Genomic DNA, 25,589 nt, shown 5'->3' on the forward strand with positions numbered 1-25,589 from the left:
AACATTGGAATATTAGAGGTCAATTTTTTACAGACTCATGTGCATTTTTAAATAGAGACTCTAGAAGACCCTTTGTATCTAAATCAAGTACAGAGAGCTAGGGGGAAAACATTCTTGCCATTCTGTTTTTATAATTTTCAGATGAACAGTAAGAGTAACATTTGTAAAATGACATCTGAGTGACCAGTGAAACTATAAGCATAGTCTGGAGAGATTATCATTTTGTTCTTTGACCCACATTCATCTGAACAATTCCTTTTCTTTCCTTGCAAGTCTTCTGTTTACCCATCACAACTCTGAAGGACTTATTTTTATTGATTGAGGAATCAAGCTTATCCCTATCTTCAGGTATCCCTGTATAGTGCTCAGCAAAAATGTGACTGTACTTGGGAAAGGTGCATCCTTCTCTAGGGCATAGATATTCTAATTGCACTTTACTTTTGTCATGCTATAAACTCACTGGAGGTTGTTGGGGTAGGAGGTTTTGGGGAAGGAGTGTAGATGGGGATGAGAGAGGAGGGGCAAGAGGTGAGGGTAAAACCCAGTGGGTTTAAAGAGAACTGTGGCCTTAGCTGTACTACTCAGCCCTGAACTGGTAGATTAATTCATTTATTGGTCCAAAAGTCTTCTCCCCACTTCCCATCAGCTGTAGTAAACCAACACTCTCAGCCATATGTTTTCATGCTTTCCTTCTCTCCTGATATAGGTGTTTATTATTTCCTGACTACACAAGACAAAGCTTAATGAAGTTCTTTTGGAGTTGAAGGCAAGATGAAGATGTGGCTTTTGATTAGTTACCTAATTACAATGTGCTTCATATCCTGTTTAGCAGGTAAGATTTTCTACTGATATAATTTACATAAATTAAAGTATTTTAAATGCTCAGTATCTCCTCCCTCTTTCCTATTCTCTTTCTTCCCTACTTCCCTGTTGGATAAGATAAATTTCTATGCCCATATTATGAGTGTGTGTATGTATATATTTTTCTCTTAACTGATTTATATGAGGGGGAGGTTTAAATGTTGCCTTCCACTGTAAAAGTGCTTCCTGGTTGCCTTTTTGATGTAAAATAATTTCCCCTTTTCCCCCTCCCTTCCCTCTTCTCCCAGTACAATCCTCTTTCTTGCCCCTCCATTTTTTTACATGATCCCAATTTAATCACCTTATGCCTACACACTATCTATGAAGAATCCTTTTAATTACCTCTATGATGATAAAGTTCTTAGGAATTCTGTGTATCATCTTCTCATATAAGATTGTAAACAATTTAACCTTAATTTTCTCTTCTATGTTTTATCTTTTTGTGCTTCTCTTGAGTCTTGTATTTGAAAATCAAATTTTATGTTTAGCTTTAGTATTTTCATCAGGACAACTTGAAAATCTTCTATTTGTTTCAATATTTATTTTTCCCCTAGAAGGATTATATTTGATTTTTCTGGGTAAGTTATTCTTGGTTATAATCCTAGCTCTTTTGACTTACTGAATATTATATTCTCATCCCTTCACATCCCTTTAACATGGCAACGCTAAATCTTGGGTGATCTTGACTGTGGCTGCATGATATTTGAATGGATTTTTTTCTGGCTGCTTGTGATATTTTTCTCTCTAACTTGGGAGCTCTGTAATTTGTCTAAAAAATCCCCAAGAGTTTTAATTTTGGAATCTCTTTCAAGAGATAATTAGTGGATTATTTTAGTGTATACTTTTCTCTCTGCTTCCATGATGTTAGGATCATTTTCCTTTGTAATTTCTTGAAATTTGATATCTAGGCCCTTTTTTGATTGTGGCTTTCAAGTATTTTTAAATTTCCTCTCCTTAATCTGTTTTCCAGGTCAGCTGATTTTCTGATGATATTTTCATATTATCTTTTATTTTTTCTTCTTTTTTGCTTGTTTTATTATTTCTTGATGTCTCATGGAGTGATTGGCTTCTACTTGACCAATTTAATTTTTAAGGAGTTATTTTCTTCAGTGAAGTTAAAGTTTCATATTTCTTTTTACCATGCTATTAATTCTCTTTTTATATTTTTCTTGCATTTATTTTCCCATTTTTACCTCCACTGCTCTTAGATTAAAAACTTTTTTTGCTCTTAAAAATATCTCTTTCTGTAGCACTTTTAGGAACTCATATCCAATCTGCATCTTCTTTCAGGTTTTGCTTGCAGACATTTTCAAGTGTTATGTTTATGTCACAAGCCTCCCTATCACCACTGAAGATTTTCTGGTTGTGTAATTTTGTTGTTATTGTTTGCTCATTTTTCCAGTTCATTTCTTGGATTCATACTTTATGTTACAGTTAGAGCCTGTTCACCTATAGAAGATGGCTATCCTGAGCTTCTGTGACTATGTCTTGGGGATGCTTTTTTTTTAACCTAGGTACAGTCTCTGTGCCTTCATAACTACAGACCATAATTTCTGCTCTCTGTCCTAGAACTGTATTTTGCAAGTGGGTAATAGATGAAGGTGCTTTCAGATGGTCTTGTGCCTGTGCTAGCATATAATATCTTTCTGATAAAAGCCTGTAATATCTTTCTTTCAATTAATTCAGGTGCTTACTTCCTTAGGCACTAGACTGCTTCTGTTTCCACCACTGCTACTTAATGCTACCTCTAAGCTTCATAGCTATTATTACTTCTACGAGGGCATGGTCCTGGCTAGTCCCCACCTTAGTGTCTGCAGACCTCTCCTTCTGTCCTCTTGCAATGTCTTTAGCTAAAAAAAAATAAGTCAATGTTATCTTTGTTTTTTTACTCATTTCAGTCAAATTGGATTTTATATCTTTTTTAAAAGTTGTCTAAAGGATCAGGATGGAAGGGCACAGCAGAAATGCTCTCTATTCTGACTTTTTACCTCTACCTTTGATATTTATGCTATTCTCCTTTATGTCTTGGGTATCAAAGAGCCTTTTGGTACAGTTGACCCCTTCCCTTCTTAATCAATCTGATTCCATTTTTTCATGTATGCCTTTTTGGCTTATTTTGGTATATGGCATAAGATACTGATCTAGTCTAATTTCTATCAAACTGTTTTCAAATTTTCCATCAGTTATTATCAAATGGAGCATTTCTTTACAAATTGTTATCAAATAATATGTAATTGAGTTTTATTTTTTCTTTTTCATCTATTTTGGCTTTATAAGGAGAAAATAAAAACAGAAATTTTATTATTTTAATCTGTGCCATATAACTATGATTATTGCTGCTTTATAATATAATTTGAGATCTAGAAGTACTATTCCTCCTTCTGTTTCTGCTTTTTTTTTCATTATTTCCCTTGAAATTCTAAACCCTTTATTTTTCCAATTGAATTTTTTTTCATCATTTTGTCTAGTTTGAAAATACCATCATCAAAGTTTGGAAGTTTCATCAAATTATTTAATCACATAATGAAATCCATATATTAATTTAGGAAGGATTGTCATTTTAGTTACAGTGGTTCGGCTTAACTAAAAGTAATGAACGTACTTCCACTTACGTTCTTTAACAAATGCTTTGTAATTATATTTGTTTCTTGAGCATATCTTGATAAAAATGATTTTCATTATGTTTTATTCATTTTATAGGACTTCATTTGCTCCTGGATTTTGCGATTCTAACATAGAAATGCTATTGATTCTGTGTATTTATTTGATGTCTTGCAATTTTACTGAAGTCATTGTTTCAATGAATTTCTTTTTTCGATAGAAGAAAGTAATGAATTGCGGTCCGCAGGATTTTCTGACAGGGGCAGTCTGTAAAAAATTACTGATCTGGAAGAGGGAGAGACTCTTGAAATCTCAAAGTGTGCAGATTACACCAAAGTTCGCTATGTTAAAAACATAACAGAAATGGATGGGGAAGACCATATAGATCCGTGAAAGTGGGCAGAAGCAAAACAAAACATTTCCTCTTTTAGTGCAAGCAAGTGTTTCCATAACAAGTTTGTAGCATTGGTCATAAGAAGGAAAAACAACAACATATAAGCATAGACAGAGAAACGTGTGTGTGTGTGTGAATACATGTGAATGTGAATATATATGTATATATGTGTTAGTCAGTTAGGTTTTTGCAGTAGGTGAAGCACTGGGCCTGGAGTTAAGAACATTTACTGGCTGAATAACTTTGGGTAAATCACTTAACATTTGTTTGCCTCAGTTTCCTCAGCTGTAAAATGGGAATGATATCAGCACCCGCCTCCTAGAGTTATGAAAATCAAATTAGATCATATTTTAAAGCACTTAGTACAATGCCTGGCACATGGTAGGTGCTCTCAAAATGCTATTATGATTATGATTCATTATTATAACTATATAGTGTGTGCATATATATATATATATATATTTTTTAAGCCCTTACCTTCCATCTTGGAGTCAATACTGAGTATTGGCTCCAAGGCAGAAGAGTGTTAAAGGCTAGGCAATGGGGGTTAAGTGACTTGTCCAGGGTCACACAGCCAGGACATGTTTGAGACCAGATTTGAACCCAGGACCTCCCATCTCTAGGCCTGGCTCTCCATCCACTGAGCTACCCAGCTGCCCCTGTGTGCATATATTTGATACTCTACTATGGTAAAATTGCATCTAAAATATTATATTCAGTTCTAGGAAAAGATGCTGATTAGTTTGAAGTTATACTCAAGAGAGTAGCCAGGAAAGTGAAGGACCTTGAGATCATATCATATCAGTATCAGGCAAAGGAACTGGGATGTTTAGCTTGGAAAAGAGAAGGCTTAGAGGGGAGCAGGGTAGTTATCTTCAAGTTTTTGAAAGTTTATCCTATATAAGAAAGTTTATATTTCCTCTGTTTTGTTTATTTTTAAATTTAAAAAACTTACCTTCTTTGTTCGAATTGATACTAAGTATTGGTTCCAAGGCAAAAGAACGATAAAGACTAGACGAGGCGATTGGGTTCAAGTGACTTGCCCAGGGTCACACAGCTAGGAGTTTGAGGCTAGATTTGAATGTGGGACCTCAGACGTCTCTCTCTTTCACTGCCTTATTTGCTCCATTTTATATCTGCTCGGTTTTTCCTGAGAGAATATGTGGGTCGCAGAGTAGACATGCATATTCCCTTCCTGGAACCTTGGTGGAAGCTCAAGAGGCCAGCTTCTGACCATCTCTGAGAGGTCTGGATGCATCCTGATGAGGCGTCCCCAAACTGGCTCCCGCGTCGGAAGGGCTGATGGCTTGGAACTTGCAAGGGGAGATCGTGAAGGGTGTGGAAAGGGAGCAGCCCTTCCCGCGGCCACTCTCGTACTGGGCCGAGCTTTGTCCAGAGTCGGGCGGAGGCAGGGAACCGGCGCCGTCTCCCAGCGGCCCAAGGGGTTGGGGGTCTGCTTGGCCCTGGGTTCCCTTTCCTTGTGGGTTCTGAGAAGGCAAAACCCCCTCCATTCCCGTAGTGAGCGTCCGCCCGAGTGGCGGCCGGAATGCAAACATGGCTAATGAGCGGTCCCATTAGCTGCACGGTGCGCCACTTGAGCTGGAGCCAGCTTCCTAGTAGGTGATGCTTCTGAATGCTGAGTCGGCACTTCTGCGGAGGGATGCTGGTTTTGATGGGAGCGGCTCTGTGGCTGCGCTGTTTTGGGGCGTGGCGGGAGGTGGTAACTTTGGGGGCTGAAAGCCGACGTTAAATTCACCCGGATTAATGTTCTGCTTTCTTTAGTTGCGGAGGACGGCAAAGGATTTGGGCCGATTTTTGAAGAGCAGCCCATCGATACCATCTACCCGGAGGAGTCGCCGGATGGGAAAGTGTCGCTGAACTGCCGGGCCCGCGCCAGCCCCTTCCCTGTTTACAAGTAAAGGCGGTCCCTTGTCTCCTCACCCTCACTGTCCCCCGGCTCAGGGCGGACCGGCCCTCCTCTCACTGCTCAGTAGAACTGGCCTGGGCCCCCGAGAGCCTCCAAGCTGCCCCCTAATTATCTGTGTAGCGACACCGGAGGCCACACGTGGGCAGGGAGGCAGAAGAATCTTCTCTAGTCCCCCCCTTCACCGAGGGAGGCTTTCATTTCCTTTATTTTTATAATTAATTCATTTAGGCTGTTTTCCCTTCGTTATGTGATTCTTTCCCTCCCCTCCTTCCTCCCCCCTCCCATAGCCAATGAGCAATTCCTCATAGCCAAGACACTATCCAGGATGTCCTAGAGGTGAGCCTGGAGAGCACCCTGAGCTTCGGTAGGGAGTCCTTTTTGTAGACCTTCCATCTTGGAATCAATACTGTGTGGGGGTTCCAAGGCAGAAGCGTGGGAAGGGCTGGGCCAGGGGGGTCAAGTGACTGGCCCAGGGTCACCCAGCGGGGACGTGTCCGAGGCCAGACTGGAACCCGGGACCTCCCAAGAGGAGGTGATTTTGAATGTGCACCATTTCCCCACCATTTTTTCTGAGGGCAGCGACAGAAGGAGTGCCATTAAAGCCTTACTCTAAATTGTTTTCGATTCCAGCTCAGAAGAGGGCCGAGTACATCAACGGATGCACAATGTCCTTGGTTCTCAGAAGCTGTCTTGAATTCTGGCTCCCTCCTAATGTTTTCCTTCTGTGTGTGCGTGTGTGTGCACGTGTGTGTGCGCGTGTGTGTGCGCGTGTGTGCGCATGTGTGCGTGTGCGTGTGTGTGCACGTGTGTGCGAGTGTGTGCGCGTGTGTGCATGCCTGGAATTCGAGCAGGTGGGGAAAACCAATGATTTTGAGAATTAAATTAAAAAATATTTGATTACACATAATATGTGATCATAAATAGAAAATTCCATTTAGAAACAGACACATTACATACTATTATTACTCGAAAGAACCGCCTTTCATTTCTAAAAACCAGATTCCCTGGTCAGAAAGAGGCCTTGCTCTAGCGCGAGTGATCACTGGCCTGACTCAACCAAGGATAATGTTTGTTTTGTTGCCATAGAAGAGAACTCATGGGCAGCCGGGCGGCTCAGTGGATAGAGCAAGAAAAGATTTCTCTTCCTGAATTCAAATCGGGCCTCGGACACCTATTAGCTGGGTGGCCCTGGGCAAGTCGTTTTGCCCTGTTTGCCTCAGTTTCCTCCTCTGTGAAATGAGCTGGAGAAGGAAACGGCTAGTCACTCCAGTAGCCCTGCCCAAGGAAAGCCCAGATGGGGTCACAGAGAGTAGGACTTGGCTAGAATAGCTGGACCACACCGAGGGGCACCATGGAGTTGAGAGGAGGAGGAGGGAGGGCCAGACTCTGGTTCTGTTACCACCCATCCGGCTTCGGTTCTCTCGGAACCTCTGTTTTTCCTCACTTGCAAGACGAAAGGGTGGAGCTGGACGATTTCTAGGAGCCCCCAGCAGCCCCCAGGCCCAGGTGCCTCAGGATCGGGCTCTGCTCTTCCTGCCGAGGGCACGTACGGCCTTGGGCCCGTCACCCAATAGGAGGGGCCGCATTTCCTTCAGTTACACCCCAGGGCTCCACCTACCCAGTGGGTCCTGCTGTCACAGATGAGCTGCACTCCCTCTGGTGGCCAACGGCCGCCTTCTCTCTAGTCTCGGGACGATCCCCCAGAGTCTCTCTGCGGGTCTTTGGGGATAAAAGCTGACTGGTCCACTCACAGCAGTCACTTTGTTGTTTAAGTGAGTCCTTTTTCCTGGCCGTTTTAAGCAGTCCCTGTTTGAACCACCCTCTGCGAAAGGGGGCATTCATATGTAGTGCCCTCAATCCATCTTCATTATAGCCCAGCAATGTTCCCTGACGTTCCTATTCTAAAGCTTGGTTAGGCATTCCTAAATCGACAGGAATCGATTGTGTTTCTAGTTCTTTAGGACTATAAAAATATACATAGTTCATTAAATGTAATCATAGTTCTAATGCTGAAAGGGAAAGATTCTGGGAAGATAGAGTTATGGTATAAAAATAAAAGTGAAATAAAACAAATCTATAAAATGATATAATTTGGGCCAAAAGATAGGAATGTTTTGTCCCTTTCTCTGCATTGATTCCAAATTGCTTTTGGCATGATTGAACCAATGCACAGACCCACCAATACCGCACCTCCCTTTCCACAATTCCTCACCATTGACTGTTGTCCTCTTTTGTCATTGCCAGTTTTCTGCGTGTGAGGTTTTGTTGATTTTTGTTTCTCTTATTCATGATTTGGAGCGTTCTTCTGAATGCTTATTAATGGCTTTGTAATTCTTCTTTTGAAAGCTGTTCATATCCTTTGACAATTTATCTTTTGGTAAATAGCTCTGTGGTCTCATGTTGCTTTTAGTTGCTTATTGATGATATTCACTTCTGTCAATTTCATGGGATCAAAATAATCTATTTTGTCTTTTTTTACCAACTCTGCTCCTTGTTTGATTAATAATTCACCTTCTAGAGGGCAGCTGGGCACCTCAGTGGATTGAGAGTCAGACCCAGAGATGAGAGGTCCTGGGTTCAAATGTGACCTCAGACGTTTCCCAGCAGTGTGACCCTGGGTCAGTCACTTCACCCCCATTGCCTAGCCCTTACCACTCTTCTGCCTTAGAACCAGTGCCCAGTATTAATTCTAAGATGGAAGTCAAGGGTTTTTAAAGAATAAAAAATAATTCACCTTCTGGACATAACTATGACAAACTCTCTTCTAACTTTTGTATGATCTTTAATATTGAGGTCAGATGTCCATTTCAAGTTTATCGTGGTATATACGGAGTAAGCTAAGATTCTAAATCAAATGTCTGCCATGTGGCTTTCTAGTTTTCCCAGCCAATCTTGTCAAAGAAAGAGTTCTTTCTTGGATAATTTATGTCCTGAAGTTTATTTTTTATTCTCCCCCAATCTGTCCCATTGATTTGTTTTTCTGTTTTTTTAATCAGTACTAAAGCCTTTTAAAGATGACTATTATAACTGAGGTCTGGCTGTGCTTTTTTTCTCTTCCTTGTTTCCCCCTATTATTCCCTCCTAAAAAGTAACATGAAAGTATGAACGTGTTTTAGGGTTCCTCCCCTCTGGGTGACATGTGTCTGTTTTATGTCTAGATGGAGAATGAATAACTGGGATATTGATCTGACAAATGAGCGCTACAGCATGGTAGGAGGCAACCTGGTCATCAACAACCCTGACAAACTGAGAGATGCTGGGAAGTACTTCTGCTTGGTTTCGAATATCTACGGAATGGTTAGAAGCACCGAAGCGACTTTAAGTTTTGGGTGTAAGTAACTCTCACTAATAGCCAAGCAAAACTTGAGTGAACAGTGATTCTTCCTTGTTTTCCTAGATGTCTTTGAATGCCAGTGTTGTTCTGTCAGGGGAGAACACTTCTACTGAGACTACTGCCCTTGATCTCTGACCTGTATTAATGCCATTTCTCTGGATGACAGACAACGCTGGGCCTTCTTCCCCTTCTTCCTCTGGCTCTTTGGAAGATTTTGCTCCATTATAAAGGCGTGCTGGAACTAGTTTGAACCAGCCCATGAGGGTGTGTAGTTAAAATTTCAGGGTGAACCTATTCCCTAAGTCACCACTTGAGTTAGTATTTGCTAGATTGCCTAGACTAGCTACAGTGATGGCGAACATGTTCATGACCGCAGGGGAACATAAAAGTGTGCCGTGGGTAGACAATTTTTTTGGAGAGCCAATTGCTAAACATTGATCAGCATTCTCCTGAAAAGGAGAGTCATCTCCTAAGTGTTAGGACATAACACGGAAACTTCAAATCAAGGCACTTTTGTATACCGATACTTCATGAAGAGGGCTTGGCATCGAGAGGATTCCCTTCAGTGGTGAGGCTTGGATGATGCCCACCTCGGCTCTCCTTCATGCTGGATGCCACAGGCCTCCTCCGCTTCCTTCCTTCTATACTTTGCCTAGAGCTGTCCAGCCCGTAGCATGAAGTACTCCCATTCTCACTCCACGATCAGTCCCCTTCTTTTTCCAATTGCGTGTTTCCTGAATGACATTCCTTATGAAATGGAAAAGTCAGGGGTTTACTAAGCTCTTATTTGATGCCGAGTCCTGGGCGAATGTTGGGGCTACAGAGAGACACGAGACGCTTTCTGCTCAAAACAGGCTCCTCTGCTAAAGAGGGAAGACAGCGAGGAGATCAAGGAGGATTGAAATGGGGGCTTGGGGGAGGGAAGGTTCTAAGGAAGGGATCACACACTTGTATAAACCAGTTTTACTACCAAAAAGGACAAGGGAGAGACAGGGGATGAGGAACCCACTTCCTATTACCCACCCAGATATTCACTCACTACGATTTCCAGTCTCACTTAATCTGACCACAAAAGGGTGCATTACATCGGAGAGGGCTCTGGTAAAGCAAAGGCCTGCGGGGCCCTACTAAGGGATTCTCACAGACAAGAGTCCTCCTTTGCTGCAGAGAAAGAGGGCAGCCCCTCCAGAATCAATCCAGCTTCTCTTTGTAGTGTGAACAGCAGGAAGCAGGCAGGTACCTCAAGAGAGCCCCCGAGAGGGAGCTGAATGGCTTTTCCTGGGTCCACCCAAGGAATACCCAAACCAGCTACCCTCTCGGTATCTCCAGAGTGGAAAGCAGGACCCCGCTTCTGTCTCCTAAGGAGTCCAGCACCAGCTGTTAGCTGCTCTTTGGGGTACTGTCTCTTCCTGAACAGGCCCAGGTCCTTGGAGTTCCAAATGGGACTTTGGTCTTGCATCTTCTTCTTGCATTTTGCAAACTCCTTTCTACAGGGTGTGCTTGTGGGTAAGGTGAAAGGCAGGGTGGGCCATGCAGTTCAGTGACAGGACAGAGGACAAAACTCAGGACTGCTAGCATGCAGTGGCAAGCCAGGCAGCAGTGCCTCTGTGTCCAAAGGACCCAGCATCAAGGCAGACAGACCGGAATGTCCCTTGGTCTGCCCCTTTTCCAGAAGGATCCTTAGGAGAACTCTTTGCTCATTCAAGCAGTCTGAGAGGCCCCTTTCACATGAAAAGACTCTCACTGGAAGCCTGTTGCAGCCTACTTGAATTATTACTGGGTTTCTGCCTTTCTGTTTGGGTCCTGAAGAATTTCTTTGGTTCCTTTGACACTGTGGTGTTCCAAGCTTCAGCCAAGAGGACATTTCTGGCAAAAAGCGACGGCTTTTTTAGAAGCAGAAACAGCACGCACCAGAAAGAGGCGTAAGATCCTCAAGAATTGTTCTGCTTGCCATCAAAAGCCTACTTTTTAATCGAGTCTTAGTTACAGAGTGGGTCTGAAATGCGGGAAGACTTTCTAACGGAACTATCCCAAGTGGAGTTAGTGCGTCTTAGACTCAGTGCTGTGGATGGGTCCCAAGACAGAAGAGCAGCTAGGGCTGGGCAATGGGGACTACAGGACTCTGCCAGAGTCGCCCAGCTAGGAAGTGGCTGGGGTCAGATTTGAGTCATCTCTGGACCTGACTCTCAAACCACTGAGCCACCCAGCTGCACCCCCCTCCCCCTTATGCATTTATTGGGCATCCACTATGCATCGAGGCAAAAGCTAAGCCTGCTGTCAAGAAGCTTACAGGGAGAGGAGGGAACAACCTGGAAACAACTATGTCTAAACAAACAACATACAGAAGAAATTGGCAATCATCTGGGAGGGAAGCATTAAGAGAGATCAGAAAAGGCTTATTGTAGGAGAAGGGACCCAAAGGAAGCAAGAGGGCAGGAAGTGGAGATGAGGGAGTTTTCCAGGCTTGGTGAACAGCCAGGGAAAATGTGTGGGCGTTAGAGATGCCTTTCTTGAGGAAGAAGGCCCCTAGTGTCACTGGATCATAATAAGGCTTACAGGGAAGACGACTGAAAAAGTAGGAAGGGGTCAGGTTGGAAAGGATTTTAAATGTCCAAAAGAGGACATTTTATATTTGTTCCTGGAGGAAAGAAGGCGCCTCTCGAGTGTTTAGTCGAGTGGAGGAAGTAGTGACAAAGTCAAACTTCTGCTTTAGGAACATTAATCTGACAGCCGTACGGAGAATGGCCTCCAGTGGGGACAAGAGTTGAGGCAGGGACGCCACAGCACAGGCTGGATCCTTCGTCCCGGTGTGAGGTGACGAGGGCCAAATAGGAGCCATTCCCAAAGGCAGCAATACGGTGTGGTTATTCCCATTTTACAAGCGAGGCAACTGGAGCGAAAGAGCTTTAACTTGAACCTCATCGGCATGTCTTGTATGAACTTATTAAATATCAGATATCATTCTAAAGTCTGAGGACACAAATGTGAAAAAAGAAAGACAATCCTTACCCTCAGGAAGTTTGAAATAAAACAAAAAGACTGAAAAATAGGGGTGGGGGAAGACACCAGCCACAGGAAAAGTAAGTCAGAGAACTCTCAAAATAGTGCAGTCACATGAGAAATGAGGAAAAATTGAAAGTGAATTCTCTCCTTAAATGGAAGAATGGGAGTTTGTGGCCCCCCTTCCCAGTGAGAGAGGCAAAGAACAATGACGAGATGTCTTACGCGTTGGCGACGATTTCCCAATAATGAGCTTCCTGGGGAATGGAGGTTTGGAGCTCTCTCTTTAATGGAGGAAAGATGATTCGTTGGGTTTGGACATGTTGGATCAAAGGCAGTCCATCCAAAGTGAAATGCCAGACTAGCAATTTGACTATACTGGACTAAACTTAGATGAGAGATCAGGATGGGAAATCTTCATTCAATGGACATTTTATATGCAAAATATTTAACAGTTGATCATGTCACAGATAGCGGGAAAAGGCAGAGGAAGTCGGGCAGAAGATAAAGATTAGATCTTCAAGTTAACTGTATTGTTGGGGGCAGTAATATGGAGGTGAATGCTGGGAAGAAGAGAAAACCAGAACTGGGGATAGTCATGGAAAGCAAGTGTAAAGATTAAAATTTAGGGGAGACTGGGGAGCCTGAGACAGGCTTGTGGGGATTGTAGTCCTGTATTTGAGTCTATTTTTTACACAAGGGATGAGTAAGTTCAAGGAGGGCATAATTAATCATATGAAATTCTAAGGAGATACCTAGAACTAGAGCTGAGAAAAATATCTGGGATTAGTAAGATCCACATTCAGAAGTAAATTGTTGTATTTCCCCTTTATTCCTTTCCAAAACCTGGAACTTCACCTAGGAAAATGTCGTTCCCAGCCTAGCCCATTTTCCCTGGCTCCTTCATGCCTCCTTCCCTTCTTCTATAGGAGAAACTCTGCCCACAGCTGAGCCCAGAACCTTTACTGGGGTGCCAGTCAGAGATACTAAAACCTTTGTGATTTGTTGCAATTCTCAACTTTGTCAGGAGTATTTCGGAAGCCTGTTGTTTCTGGGGATGCCCCCGTATGCCGTAAGCTCGTCGAAGGCACCTACTGGCTTTTGTCTGTCTCCATCTCTCCAGCCCTTAGCACAGCGCCCAGCACATAGTAGGTGCTTCGTAAATGTATATTGACTGACTGAGGAGACCTGTTGCTGCCTCATAATCCTTTCCCTCTTTTGTCTCGGAAAGGTAACATCTCGATGGCGTCACTAGCAAGTTCTTTTTAAGTGTTCATGTGTACTTATTGAAGCTTACTGTGAGATACTGGATAAGAGCTCAAAGCCTATGTGAACCTTTCCTCTTTTCTTTTCTAACCAGACCTTGATCCTTTTCCACCAGAGGAACGAGCAGAGGTCAAAGTGAAGGAGGGGATCGGCCTCGTTCTGCTCTGTGATCCGCCTTACCACTTTCCAGGTACGTTGGATCTGTGCTCTTCATGGAATCGTGTCGATGGGATAACAAATACCTGAGAAACGCCTCCTGCTCATGTATTGCTAGCCCAATGTTGCCGTGATTACACCCAACTTTAAGCCCTCCATTAATTGGTTGCAGTTTCCTGTTGGGGATTTGAGTCATCATTCTGTAGCCATACACCATGCCATGTTCTAAGATGCGCCCTGCAACTTTATTTCACCCAGCTGGTATTAAGCAGAACTATTCCGTGGAAGCTCCTTTGGGGGGATTCAAGGGATTTTAGGCAAACCAGTCATACGGCCATTTTCACATGAGCTACGTAAGGTCCTATATTTTCGTAGACAGACTTGTCATACATCCCTCTCCTTGAATGTTATTGGAAGTTCGGTTAGTTGAACTCCCTTGCTCTACTGGGAGGAGGTACCTTCTTAGCTTCTCATCCCCCAAATTCAATCCTCCTTTTTCCCCTACCAGGGAATAATATCTTAAAACAAAGAATTTTATAAGAAATGTTGTAAACAATTAAAAAAACCTATCCAACACATTAAAAAAGGGGGCTGACGTCATATACGGCGGATCCTCTTTAGAGTCCCCCGTCTCTGCAGAGCTAAGCTGCCATCGCCATATTTAATCATAGTTTGCTGCTCTTTCCATTGACATCACTGTAGATATTGTCTTAGTTCTGTTTACATCACTTTGCCTAAGTTCAAAGAAGCTCCTCTATGTTTGACCGCATACATCCCTCCCAAATACTATTTGAATTTGGGGCAGTGGACACTTTGGGGCTGGGTGACCCTGGGTAACTTGCTTACCTCTGTATGTCTCAATTTCCTTTCCTAAAAAATGAGTTGAAGAAGTAGATGGGAAACCACCCCAGGATCTTCCCTAAGAAAACTCCAAATGAGGTCACCAAAGTCTGGCATGACTAAAAAATGACTGAACAGCAACATTATTTCTTTACATCCATATGCCATGCTTTAAAAAACAAAGCCTAAAACTACTCTCCGGTCAATGGATACATATTTTGTTCCCGGTTCTTTACTATTACAAAAAAAAGATGATCTTAATTTTTTTAAACCCTCACCTTCTGTCTTGGAACCAAGGCAGAAGAGCAGTAAGGGCTAAGCAATGGGGGTTAAGTGACTGGCCCAGGGTCACACAGCTGGGAAGTGTCTGAGGTCAGATTGGAACCCAGGATCTCCCGTCTCTGGACCTGGCTCTCAATTCCACTGAGCCACCCAGCTGTCCCCCAAAAACATGGTCTTTAGAATATTGTCCTAAGAAAAAATTTCTCAGGACCAGATAGATTCACAGGTGAATCCTACCAAATATTTAAGAACAATAAAGTCCAGTATTATATAAACTATTTGGGAAAATAGGTGAAGAAGTGGCCCTGCCAAATTCTTTTTATGACACAAATATGGTGCTGATACTTCAACCAAGAAGCACAACAATAGAGAAAGAAAACTTCAGACCAATTTCTCTAATGAATATCACTACAAACATTTTAAATAAAATATTAGCAAAGAGATTAAAGCCAACTACACAGGGATCATAGACTCTGACCAATTGGGATTCATATTCAGAATGCAGGGCTGGTTCCAGATTAGGATTATCAGCATAATTAACCATATCAATAGTGAGACCAACAGAAATCATATGATTATCATGACAGAAGCAAAAAAAATCTTTTGACCAAATACAACACCCATTCCTATTAAAAACATTGGAGAGCATAAGGATGAAGTTAAATTTCCTTAAAATGATAAGTAGTATCTGTCTAAACCATCAGCCAACATCATCTGCAACGGGGATAAACTAGAAGCCTTCCCAATAAGATCAGGAGTGAAACAAGGACGCCCATTATCACCTCTATTATTTAACATTGTACTAGAAACACTAGCAGTAGCAATTAGAGAAGAAAAAGAAATTGAAGGCATCAAAATAGACAACAAGGGAGCTTTTTGCAGGTTATATAATGGTATACTTAGAGAATTCTAGAGAATCAACTAAAAACCTAATTAAAATAGTTAATTTTAGCAAATTTGCAGGATATAAGATAAATCCATAGAAATCATCAGCATTTTTATGTTACCCAAAAAGTCCAGTAGCGTGAAATAGAAGGAAACATTCAAATGAAAATACCTAGTGGGTCTGTCTACTGAAACAAACCCAGGAACTATAAGAACACAATTACAGAACCCTTTCCACACAAAGTCAGATCTAAACAAGCATTCCTATTATAATAAAAATAACAGATTTACCTAAATTAATGTACTTAATTCAGTGCTATACCAAACTACTAAAATTATTTCATATAACTAGAAAAATAATAGCAAAATTCATCTGAAAGAACAAAGTCAGGAATGTCAAGGGAATTCATGGGAAAATGTGAAGGGAGTTAGCCTTGTCTTACCAGACTTCAAACTGTACTATACAGAAGAGTAGTCATCACAACAATCTGGTACTGTCTTAGACCAGTGGAACAGATTAAGTGCTCAATAGCCAGTAGAAGATGGCCATAGTAATGTTGTTTTTGATAATCCCAAAGATGCAAGCTTTGGAGCCAAAAACTCACTATTTGACAAAAACTGCTGACTGGAAAACAATGTGGCAGAAACTAGGTATAGATCAATATCTCACACCACATACCATGAAAAGGTGAAAATGAGTAATGATTTCAATGTAAAAAGTGACGTGATTTGGACATAACCAAATTAGAAGAGCATGGAATAGCTTACCTGTCAGATCTATGAGTAATGAAAGAATTTATGACCAAATAAGAAAAAGAAAGGATAAGATGTAAAATGGATAATTTTGATTATAATGAATTTGAAAAAGTTTTTGCACAAACAAAACCAATGTAGCCAAGATTAAAAAGAAAACAGAAAAATGAGGCAAAGATTTTATACTGAGTGTCTCTAACAAATATATAGAGAACTCAGTCAAATTTGTAAGAATATATCATTCCCCAATGAATAAATGGTCAATGTATATGAGCACGCGGTTTTCAGATAAAGAAATCAAAGCTATATATTGTCTTATGAAAAAAAATATTGCAAATCACTCTTGATTAGAGAAATGCGTATTGAAACAACTCTGAAAGTACCACCTCATACCTATCAGATTGGCTGATGTGACATAATGAAAAATGATAAATGTTGGCAAGGATGGGGAAAAATTGAGACACTCATTCACTGTTGGTGGAGTTTTGAACTGATATAATCACTGTGGAAAGCAATTTGGAACTATGCCAAAAAATCTGTAATGAAATCATCCCTCCCCTTCGATCCAGCCATGCCACCACTAGATCTGTACTCCAAAGAGATTTTTTTTAAAGATGTAAGCGACAAATTTGTACCAAAATATTTATAGCAGCAATTTTTGTGGTGGCAAAGAATTGGAAACTGAGAGGATGCTCGTCAGTTGGAGAATGGCTGAACAAGTCGTGGTATATATGGCCATGGAATATGCAATTGTGCTATAAGAAATGATAAGCAGAATAATTTCAGAAAACTTGGAAAGACTTCACGAACTGGACAATTTGATCATTTTCTTAAAATGGTGCGCCCATATTTCCAGTACCCCGACAGCACTGGCTATCTTGTCACATTATCTATCATCTTTGCCGGGTATTGCATGAAGCTTTAGTTCATTTTTATTTGAATTTCTCTTCCTTGTTGGTGATTTGGAACATTCTATCATATGGTTAAACGTTTTTAATTCTTCTCTTCAGAATTGTTTGTTGTGACCATCTTTTTTTGGTTGGGGCATTGGTTATAGCTTTTATGTAAAGTCCATTTGATATGATGAAGAGAGAGCTGATTTTGAAGCCAGGAAGAGCGGAGTACAACGTGCCCTCTACCTCATATTGGCTGTTGACTCTGGGAAATTAACTTCCTCTCGCAATGAGTTATTCAGCTCTTTCAAACTAAGGGTTGAAGAGAAGTTGCTGATCTGAACGGGCAGAGGAAGTTTCCTCGGGGAGAACTCCATCCAGCAATGAAATCACAAGTCCAGCCCTTACCTTTATAGAATTCGTGTGCCCTTTTCTTTCTAAATTTAACTTTTATTCTGAGTTTAGTAAACCCCAAATAAGACAGGAATCTCCATACACAAAATAGAAAATGAAAAGATTCCAAATTGAGATGCAACTCTCTCTTACGTATGGCTTGCATTTTCTTTGGTAATTTCAGTCTGTATCCTTCAAAACTGCTGCTTCTTGTGTTTCCTTCTGACCCTCCTTCCGCTCTTTCAAAGGACGGCTCTTTCCCTTTCCTTTGGCTACCCTATTGCTAGATTCTTCGTCATGCTGACCCTGCTCATGGGGTGAGGGCTTCACACCGAAAACTGGCTTCAGATGACTTTCAGCCCCTTCTCCTTCCTGCCTGTGCTGGGACCTTCCCCAAATCCTCTCGCCCTTCAGAGGCTCACAGAACCATGTTCTACTATTACTTGCAAGATGGAGGGAAGCAGAACAGTGTCCGGAGAGTCACTGCAAGCCTATGAATTCAACATGAGGCTCTAAGCAAAAGCTCCAGTTTGCTTATGTTCAGTATTTATGCTCATCTTGACTGCAGTGGGGGGAGGAGGAGTGAATGAGTGCCAAGAGTGCTGGGGTTCTAAGCAGGGGTTCTGCCCTCCTATCTGCATTTAGTCATAAATGTTCTATAGATGGCATATAATTATGTTTTGTTTAGGAGGAAGGGGAGTTGTTGAAGGATTCATGAGGTTTAAGGACAGTGAGTAATCCGCCATCCTGCTGGTCATATGACCCAATAAAACTCTTATCTTCTTATTCCTGGATCATAAATTTAGAACTGGAAGGAATTCTTTGGATCGTTGTATCTAAGACCCTCAGCGAGTCCCTGAGAAGTTGGGGGACGTGTCCAGAGTAGCCCAAAGAAGTAGCAGCGTCAAGATTCAAACCGAGTTATTTTCACTATGAAGAGGATCAAGTTGAGAAGAGTCTTGACCCGATAATAAAGAATAAATTTATGGTGGACACAATAAAGTTTAAAGTCACTCAGTGATAAATTTGAAAAAATACTTTAATTTTTAGTTTTCAACATAAGCATCAAAAATAAGAGAACATTTCCATGCACAAAGCAAAACACAGAAAAAGAAGGTCCCATACTAAACTGTGCATCTTCATGTGACAGGAGCTGCTTTTTAAAAAATATATATAATACCTTTACAGGTTAATTTCAAAACTGTTTTGTGCCTCTGTGCCGCCTTCTAAACTTTTTTGTTCTCTTTTTCTATGGATTAAAAACATTCTTTCCAATGGCCATATTTTGGTATCACTAAGGCTAATGTCCAGTCTGATTCCCTCCTCCATTAGGAAAGAGAAAATAAAGACTTTTAAAAACATTTATTTCTTCATTTAGAATATTTAGACTATTTTCTTTCTTTTTAAAATTTTGAGTTCCAAATTCTCTCCTTCCTTCCGACCCCCTCCCACACCCACAAAGAAGGTAAACAATGCGATATCCATTATACAAGTGAAATCAGAAAAAAACATTCCCACATTCTGAGAAGACCAGCTCAGTTCGCTTATAACTCAATTTTTAACTGATTTCATCAGTTCTTTCCTTCTGGAGGTATATGCCATTTTTCGTCACGAGTCCATTGGAATGATCTTGGATTAGAGTAGTGAAGTCCGTCAGAGAGGAAAGCAGACTCCTCATGCTGGAAGACCATCTTGAGTGGGGGAAGGGCAGGAAGGAGAGAGAATTCTGGAGAAGGAACAGAGGAACTGGGAAGACCCAAACAGCTGAACTCAGTTCTCTTTGGGAAGCCCACCAGGGAGGTTGATCTGAGCGAACCTCTGAGCCTGGAGCAGCCTGTGCAGCCTGACCTCAGTATCCAAGGGGAAGACAAACCAGAGTGAATAGGACTTTGCCAGAAAGCTATTCACCACAAGAAGATTTCCTCTCAATCCCTCTAGACAGCCTTGACTTTGCCGTCAACACCTCAATTTCCCATTCTTTGCCACCACAGAAAGAGTTCCTAGGAATATTTTCACATATATAAATTCTTTTCCTACTTGATCTCTTATAGAGCTAGTGGGGGTATCTATCGCTACTTCAGGGGTATTCCGTTTTCTAGCCATTTGGGCATAGCTCCAAATTGTTCACAGGAATAGTTGGACCACTTCATAGCTCCCAAAACAGGCTCTTTTTTTTTTTTTTAATATATTTTATTTGATCATTTCCAAGCATTATTCGTTAAAGACATAGATCATTTTCTTTTCCTCCCCCCCACCCCCCATAGCCGACGCGTAAGTCCACTGGGCATTACATGTTTTCTTGATTTGAACCCATTGCTTTGTTGATAGTATTTGCATTAGAGTGTTCATTTAGAGTCTCTCCTCTGTCATGTCCCCTCAACCGCTGTATTCAGGCAGTTGCTTTTCCTCGGTGTTTCCACTCCCATAGTTTATCCTTTGCTTATGAATGGTGTTTTTTCTCCTAGATCCCTGCAAATTGTTCAGGGACATTACACCACCATCAATGGAGAAGTCCATTACGTTCGATTATACCACAGTGTATCAGTCTCTGTGTACAATGTTCTCCTGGTTCTGCTCCTCTTGCCCTGCATCACTTCCTGGAGGTCGTTCCAGTCTCCATGGAACTTCTCCACTTTATTATTCCTTTGAGCACAATAGTATTCCATCAACAACATATACCACAGTTTGTTCAGCCATTCCCCAATTGATGGGCATCCCCTCGTTTTCCAGTTTTGGGCCACCACAAAGAGCGCAGCTATGAATATTTTTGTACAAGTCTTTGTGTCCATTATCTCTTTGGGGTACAGACCCAGCAGTGCTATGGCTGGGTCAAAGGGTAGATATTCTTTTGTCGCCCTTTGGGCATAGTTCCAAATTGCCCTCCAGAATGGTTGGATCAGTTCACAACTCCACCAGCAATGAATTAATGTCCCTACTTTGCCACATCCCCTCCAGCATTCATTACTTTCCTTTGCTGTTATGTTAGCCAATCTGCTAGGTGTGAGGTGATACCTCAGAGTTGTTTTGATTTGCATCTCTCTGATTATAAGAGATGTAGAGCACTTCTTCATGTGCTTGTTAATAGTTTTGATTTCTTTATCTGAGAACTGCCTATCCATGTCCCTTGCCCATTTATCAATTGGAGAATGGCTTGATTTTTTGTACAATTGATTTAGCTCATTATAAATATGAGTAATTAAACCTTTGTCAGAGGTTTCTATGAAGATTTTTTCCCAATTTGTTGTTTCCCTTCTGATTTTAGTTATATTGGTTTTGTTTGTACAAAAGCTTTTTAGTTTGATGTAGTCAAAATTATTTATTTTACATTTTGTGATTCTTTCTGTGTCTTGCTTGGTTTTAAAGCCTTTCCCCTCCCAAAGGTCTGACATGTATACTATTCTGTGTTTACCCAATTTACTTATGGTTTCCTTCTTTATGTTTAAGTCACTCACCCATTTTGAATTTATCTTGGTGTAGGGTGTGAGGTGTTGATCTATTCCTAGTCTCTCCCACACTGTCTTCCAATTTTCCCAGCAGTTTTTATCGAATAGTGGATTTTTGTCCCAAAAGCTGGGATCTTTGGGTTTATCGTATACTGTCTTGCTGAGGTCGTTTTCCCCCAGTCTATTCCACTGATCTTCCTTTCTGTTTCTTAGCCAGTACCAAATTGTTTTGATGACTGCTGCTTTGTAATATAGTTTGAGGTCTGGGACTGCAAGGCCCCCATCATATGTGTTTTTTTTCATTATTTCCCTGGATATCCTTGATCTTTTGTTCTTCCAAATGAACTTTGTTATGGTTTTTTCTAAATCAGTGAAGAAGTATTTTGGTAGTTCAATGGGTATGGCACTAAATAGATAAATAAGTTTGGGTAGGATGGTCATTTTTATTATATTGGCTCGTCCTATCCATGAGCAGTTAATGTTTTTCCAATTGTTCAAGTCTAGTTTTAGTTGTGTGGCGAGTGTTTTGTAGTTGTGTTCATATAGTTCCTGGTTTGTCTTGGGAGATAGATTCCTAGGTATTTTATTTTGTCTAAGGTGATTTTGAATGGGATTTCTCTTTCTAGTTCTTGCTGCTGAGCTGTGTTGGAGATATATAGAAAAGCTGATGATTTATGTGGGTTTATTTTGTATCCTGCAACTTTGCTAAAGTTGTTGATTATTTCAATTAGCTTTTTGGTTGAATCTCTAGGATTCTTTAAGTAGACCATCATGTCATCCGCAAAGAGTGATAACTTGGTCTCCTCCTTGCCTATTCTGATGCCTTCAATTTCTTTATCTTCTCTAATTGCTACTGCTAGTGTTTCTAGTACAATGTCAAATAGTAGAGGTGATAATGGGCATCCTTGTTTCACTCCTGATCTTATTGGGAATGCATCTAGTTTATCCCCATTGCAGATGATATTAGCTGTTGGTTTTAGATATATACTGTTTATTATTTTTAGGAATGACCCTTCTATTCCTATGCTTTCTAGTGTTTTTAATAGGAATGGGTGTTGTATTTTATCAAAGGCTTTTTCTGCATCTATTGAGATAATCATGTGGTTCTTGCTAGTTTGCTTGTTGATGTGGTCAATTATGTGGATGGTTTTCCTAATGTTGAACCAGCCCTGCATCCCTGGTATGAATCCTACTTGATCATGGTGAATGATCCTTCTGATCACTTGCTGGAGTCTTTTTGCTAGTATCCTATTTAAGATTTTTGCATCTATATTCATTAGGGAGATTGGCCTATAGTTTTCTTTCTCTGTTTTTGACCTGCCTGGTTTTGGAATCAGTACCATGTTTGTGTCGTAAAAGGAGTTTGGTAGAACTCCCTCTTTGCTTATTATGTCAAATAGTTTGTATAGTATTGGGGTTAACTGTTCTCTGAATGTTTGATAGAATTCGCTGGTGAATCCATCAGGCCCTGGGGATTCCAAAACAGGCTCTTTAAGGGTTTGTCACGTCTATAACTATTTTTGTTCCAACAGACCGTTTCCCCTCTTTCTTTGATCTCTTTTACAACCCTCTGGGCACGGGTCCAGATTGTTTGTCTGAATGGTTGTATCAGGTCACAATTCTACCAACAGTCATTTGTCGTTTTGGGGAGGTGTGAGGTGATATCTCGGAGTTGTTTTAATTTCCTTTTCTCTAGTGGACATAAGTTAGTGCATTTTTCACTTAACTATAGACAGCTTCTATTTCTTCGCCTAAAAATTGCCTGTTTGTATCCTTTTGACCATTTTTCAAGTAGTGAATGGTTCTTGTTTTTAAAAATTTGACTCAGTTTCTCATATGTTTTAGAAAAGGTTTTTATCACAGAAATTTTCTATACAAATTTTGAAATGACATCATCATCTAACACATGTATAACCCAGTGGAATTGCTTGTCAGCTCCAGGAGGGGAAGGGAAGAGGGGAGGGGAGGAAACATGACTCATGTTGCCATGGAAATGACTTAAAAATAAATAATTTTTACTTTCAAAATAATAATACAATACAGATTAAATATTTTAAAGTAACACAAGAGAGAACTTACTTCATTATAATAATTTTTATAAAAATGTAATTGTCCTGATCATCTCTTTCAATAAGGTCTACTTTTCCTTTGTTTTGTTGAAGATCATGGCGGCTAACCCTGCCTTTATTCTCTTCAGCTGAAGCATAATAGATTGTACTCTAGCCCCTTATTTTAACTCTGTGTGTGTGTATATATATATATATATATATATATACACACACATATATTTTGTTTTCAAATATATCTTGCTAAAAAAAACATGTAGTTGGATTTAGGTATTTAATCCATTCCACAAACTGGTTCCATTTTAAGGATGAATTCATCCCATGTTCATTCACAGTTATGACAACTAATTGTGTAGTTCAGTCTAACATGTTTCCCACTCACCCCAACATGTGTGTATACTTCCCTCTTTGAACCAAGTCAAATGAGAACAGAATCCAATGGTTTTCATGCATTCAATTTTATCAACTTACTGTTAATTTTTAATATTTCTAATTTGGTGTTTAGTTGGGACTTTTTAATTTGTTTTTTCTAGTTTTTAAAAATAGCATTCCCAACTCATTGATCTTTTCTCTATTTTATTGATACAAACATATAAAGATAGAGGTTTTCCTTTACCACATTTTTGTATCTCAAATGTTTTGATGGTTTTTTTCATTATTTTCATTCTCTTTAATAAAATTTTTTGTTGTTTCAGTGACTTGTTCTTTTGCTCACCCATTCTCACTCACTCACTCACTCACTCACTCACTCACTCAGTTATTTAGCCTCCAATTAAATCTTATTCAGTATTCCCATGGTCTCTTATTAAAAATGCATGATGGTATGAAAATGATATATTATTTCTGCCTTTCCACATTTAACTACAAAGTTTTTGTGTCCTAATATATGGTCAGTGTTTATAAAGGTACCATGTAAAACTGAGAAAAAGATATATTCCACTCTTTTCTATTCCCATTCAATTTTCTCCTGATATCTATAATATCTAACTTATTTATGAATCTATTCATGTGCTTTGACTTCTTTCTTATTTACTTTTTGGTTAGTTTATCTAGTTCTGAGAGGGAAGTTTGAAGTCCCCCACCATTATTGTTTTGTTATCTATTTCCACCTTTAACTCATTTAAGTTTTCCTTTAAAAATCTGTATACTAAAATATCTGATGCAAATAAGTTTAATATTGATTGTCTATGGCACCTTCTTAACATAATATGTTTTCCTTTTCCTCTCTTTTACTTATATCTATTTTAGCTTTAACTTCATCAGAGGTCATGATTGCCATTCCTGCTTTTTTTTTTTGGTATCACCTGAAACATAGTATATTCTACTCCAGTCCTTTATTTTAATATTATATTTTAATTATTTTATTTTTACTCTATGTGTATCTCTTATTTTAAAATGTTTTTCTTTTAAGCAAGATAATGTTGCATTTTCATTTTTGAACTCATTCTGCTGTTTGTTTTCATCCCAATCACATTTAAAGTTATAATTCCTAGTTGTATATTTCTCTCCATTCTATTTTTCCTCACTGTTTGTCCTTCTGTCCCTTTCTTTTTACCCTATCCCTCCTCAGAAATCTAATTTTCTTCTATTACCTCCCTAATCAGCACCCCTTCTAAGAGTTCCTCCCATATATTCCCTACTCCCAGTTCTTATTTTAAGTTCTTATTCTTAGTCTAAGAGTCTCTTAACTCATCACTTTGTCTTCATATTTCCTAATATAAATTCTCTTCTAAGAACCCCTTCTTTATCTTATCCCTTTGCTCTCTTTACTCTTAATCTATACACCCTTCTAAAATTCCTTCCTTTGTTCTGTCCCCTCATCCTCCTATTCCTATGTAAATTAAGAAAAATTTTACCCTTTTAAATGTATGTATTGTTTTCTCTTTAACCCAGATCTGTTGAGAATAGAGTTCTACCACTACCAGCCCTCCATCCCCCTTTCCTTCACTGTAATAGTTCTTTCACTCATGTCCCCTTTGTATGGAATAATTGTTCCATTTTACCTCTTCCTGCACTAATTTTTTCTGCTCATTCCATTATATTCAATTCAACCTCAAGTTTTCTATGTATGTATATATGTACATATGCTCTTTTAAACTAAAGTAGTGATGCCATTCTTTTTTTTTTCTTAAACTCTTACCTTCCATTTTGAAATCAATACTGTGTATTGGTTCCAAGGCACAAGAGTGGTAAGGACTAGGCAATGGGGGTTAAGTGACTTGCCCAGGGTCACACAGCTGGGAAGTGTTTAAGGTCAGATTTGAACCTAGGACCTCCCGTCTCTAGGCCTGGCTCTCAGTCCACTGAGCTACCCAGCTGCCCGTGATGCCATTCTTAAGGGTTGTAGATAACACTTTTCCACATAAGAAATAAACAGTTTGACCTTATTGAATCCCTTATAATTGGTATTTCATGTTGACCTTATAATTCTTTCATATCAAATTTTCTACTCACTTCTAGCCTTTTCCTCAAGAATAACCAAAAGACCTTTAATT

General features: G+C 40.1%; 1 protein-coding gene across 2 annotated transcripts in view; it reads left to right on the forward strand.

The window, feature by feature from the left end:
- Positions 1 to 684: 684 nt before the first annotated feature.
- The window catches only part of CNTN1 (contactin 1), a 132,585-nt gene continuing 107,680 nt past the window's right edge, over positions 685 to 25,589 (forward strand). For both annotated transcript variants that reach the window (XM_056797383.1, XM_056797384.1), the window contains exons 1-4: positions 685 to 832; positions 5,639 to 5,771; positions 8,942 to 9,114; positions 13,478 to 13,573. In XM_056797383.1, coding sequence (XP_056653361.1) covers positions 772 to 832; positions 5,639 to 5,771; positions 8,942 to 9,114; positions 13,478 to 13,573 — 463 coding nt within the window. In that variant the 5' untranslated portion in view covers positions 685 to 771. The remainder of the gene's footprint in view (positions 833 to 5,638; positions 5,772 to 8,941; positions 9,115 to 13,477; positions 13,574 to 25,589) is intronic.

The sequence above is a fragment of the Monodelphis domestica genome, chromosome 5, assembly GCF_027887165.1.
Source record: "Monodelphis domestica isolate mMonDom1 chromosome 5, mMonDom1.pri, whole genome shotgun sequence".
In the NCBI taxonomy this organism is placed as follows: domain Eukaryota; kingdom Metazoa; phylum Chordata; class Mammalia; order Didelphimorphia; family Didelphidae; genus Monodelphis; species Monodelphis domestica.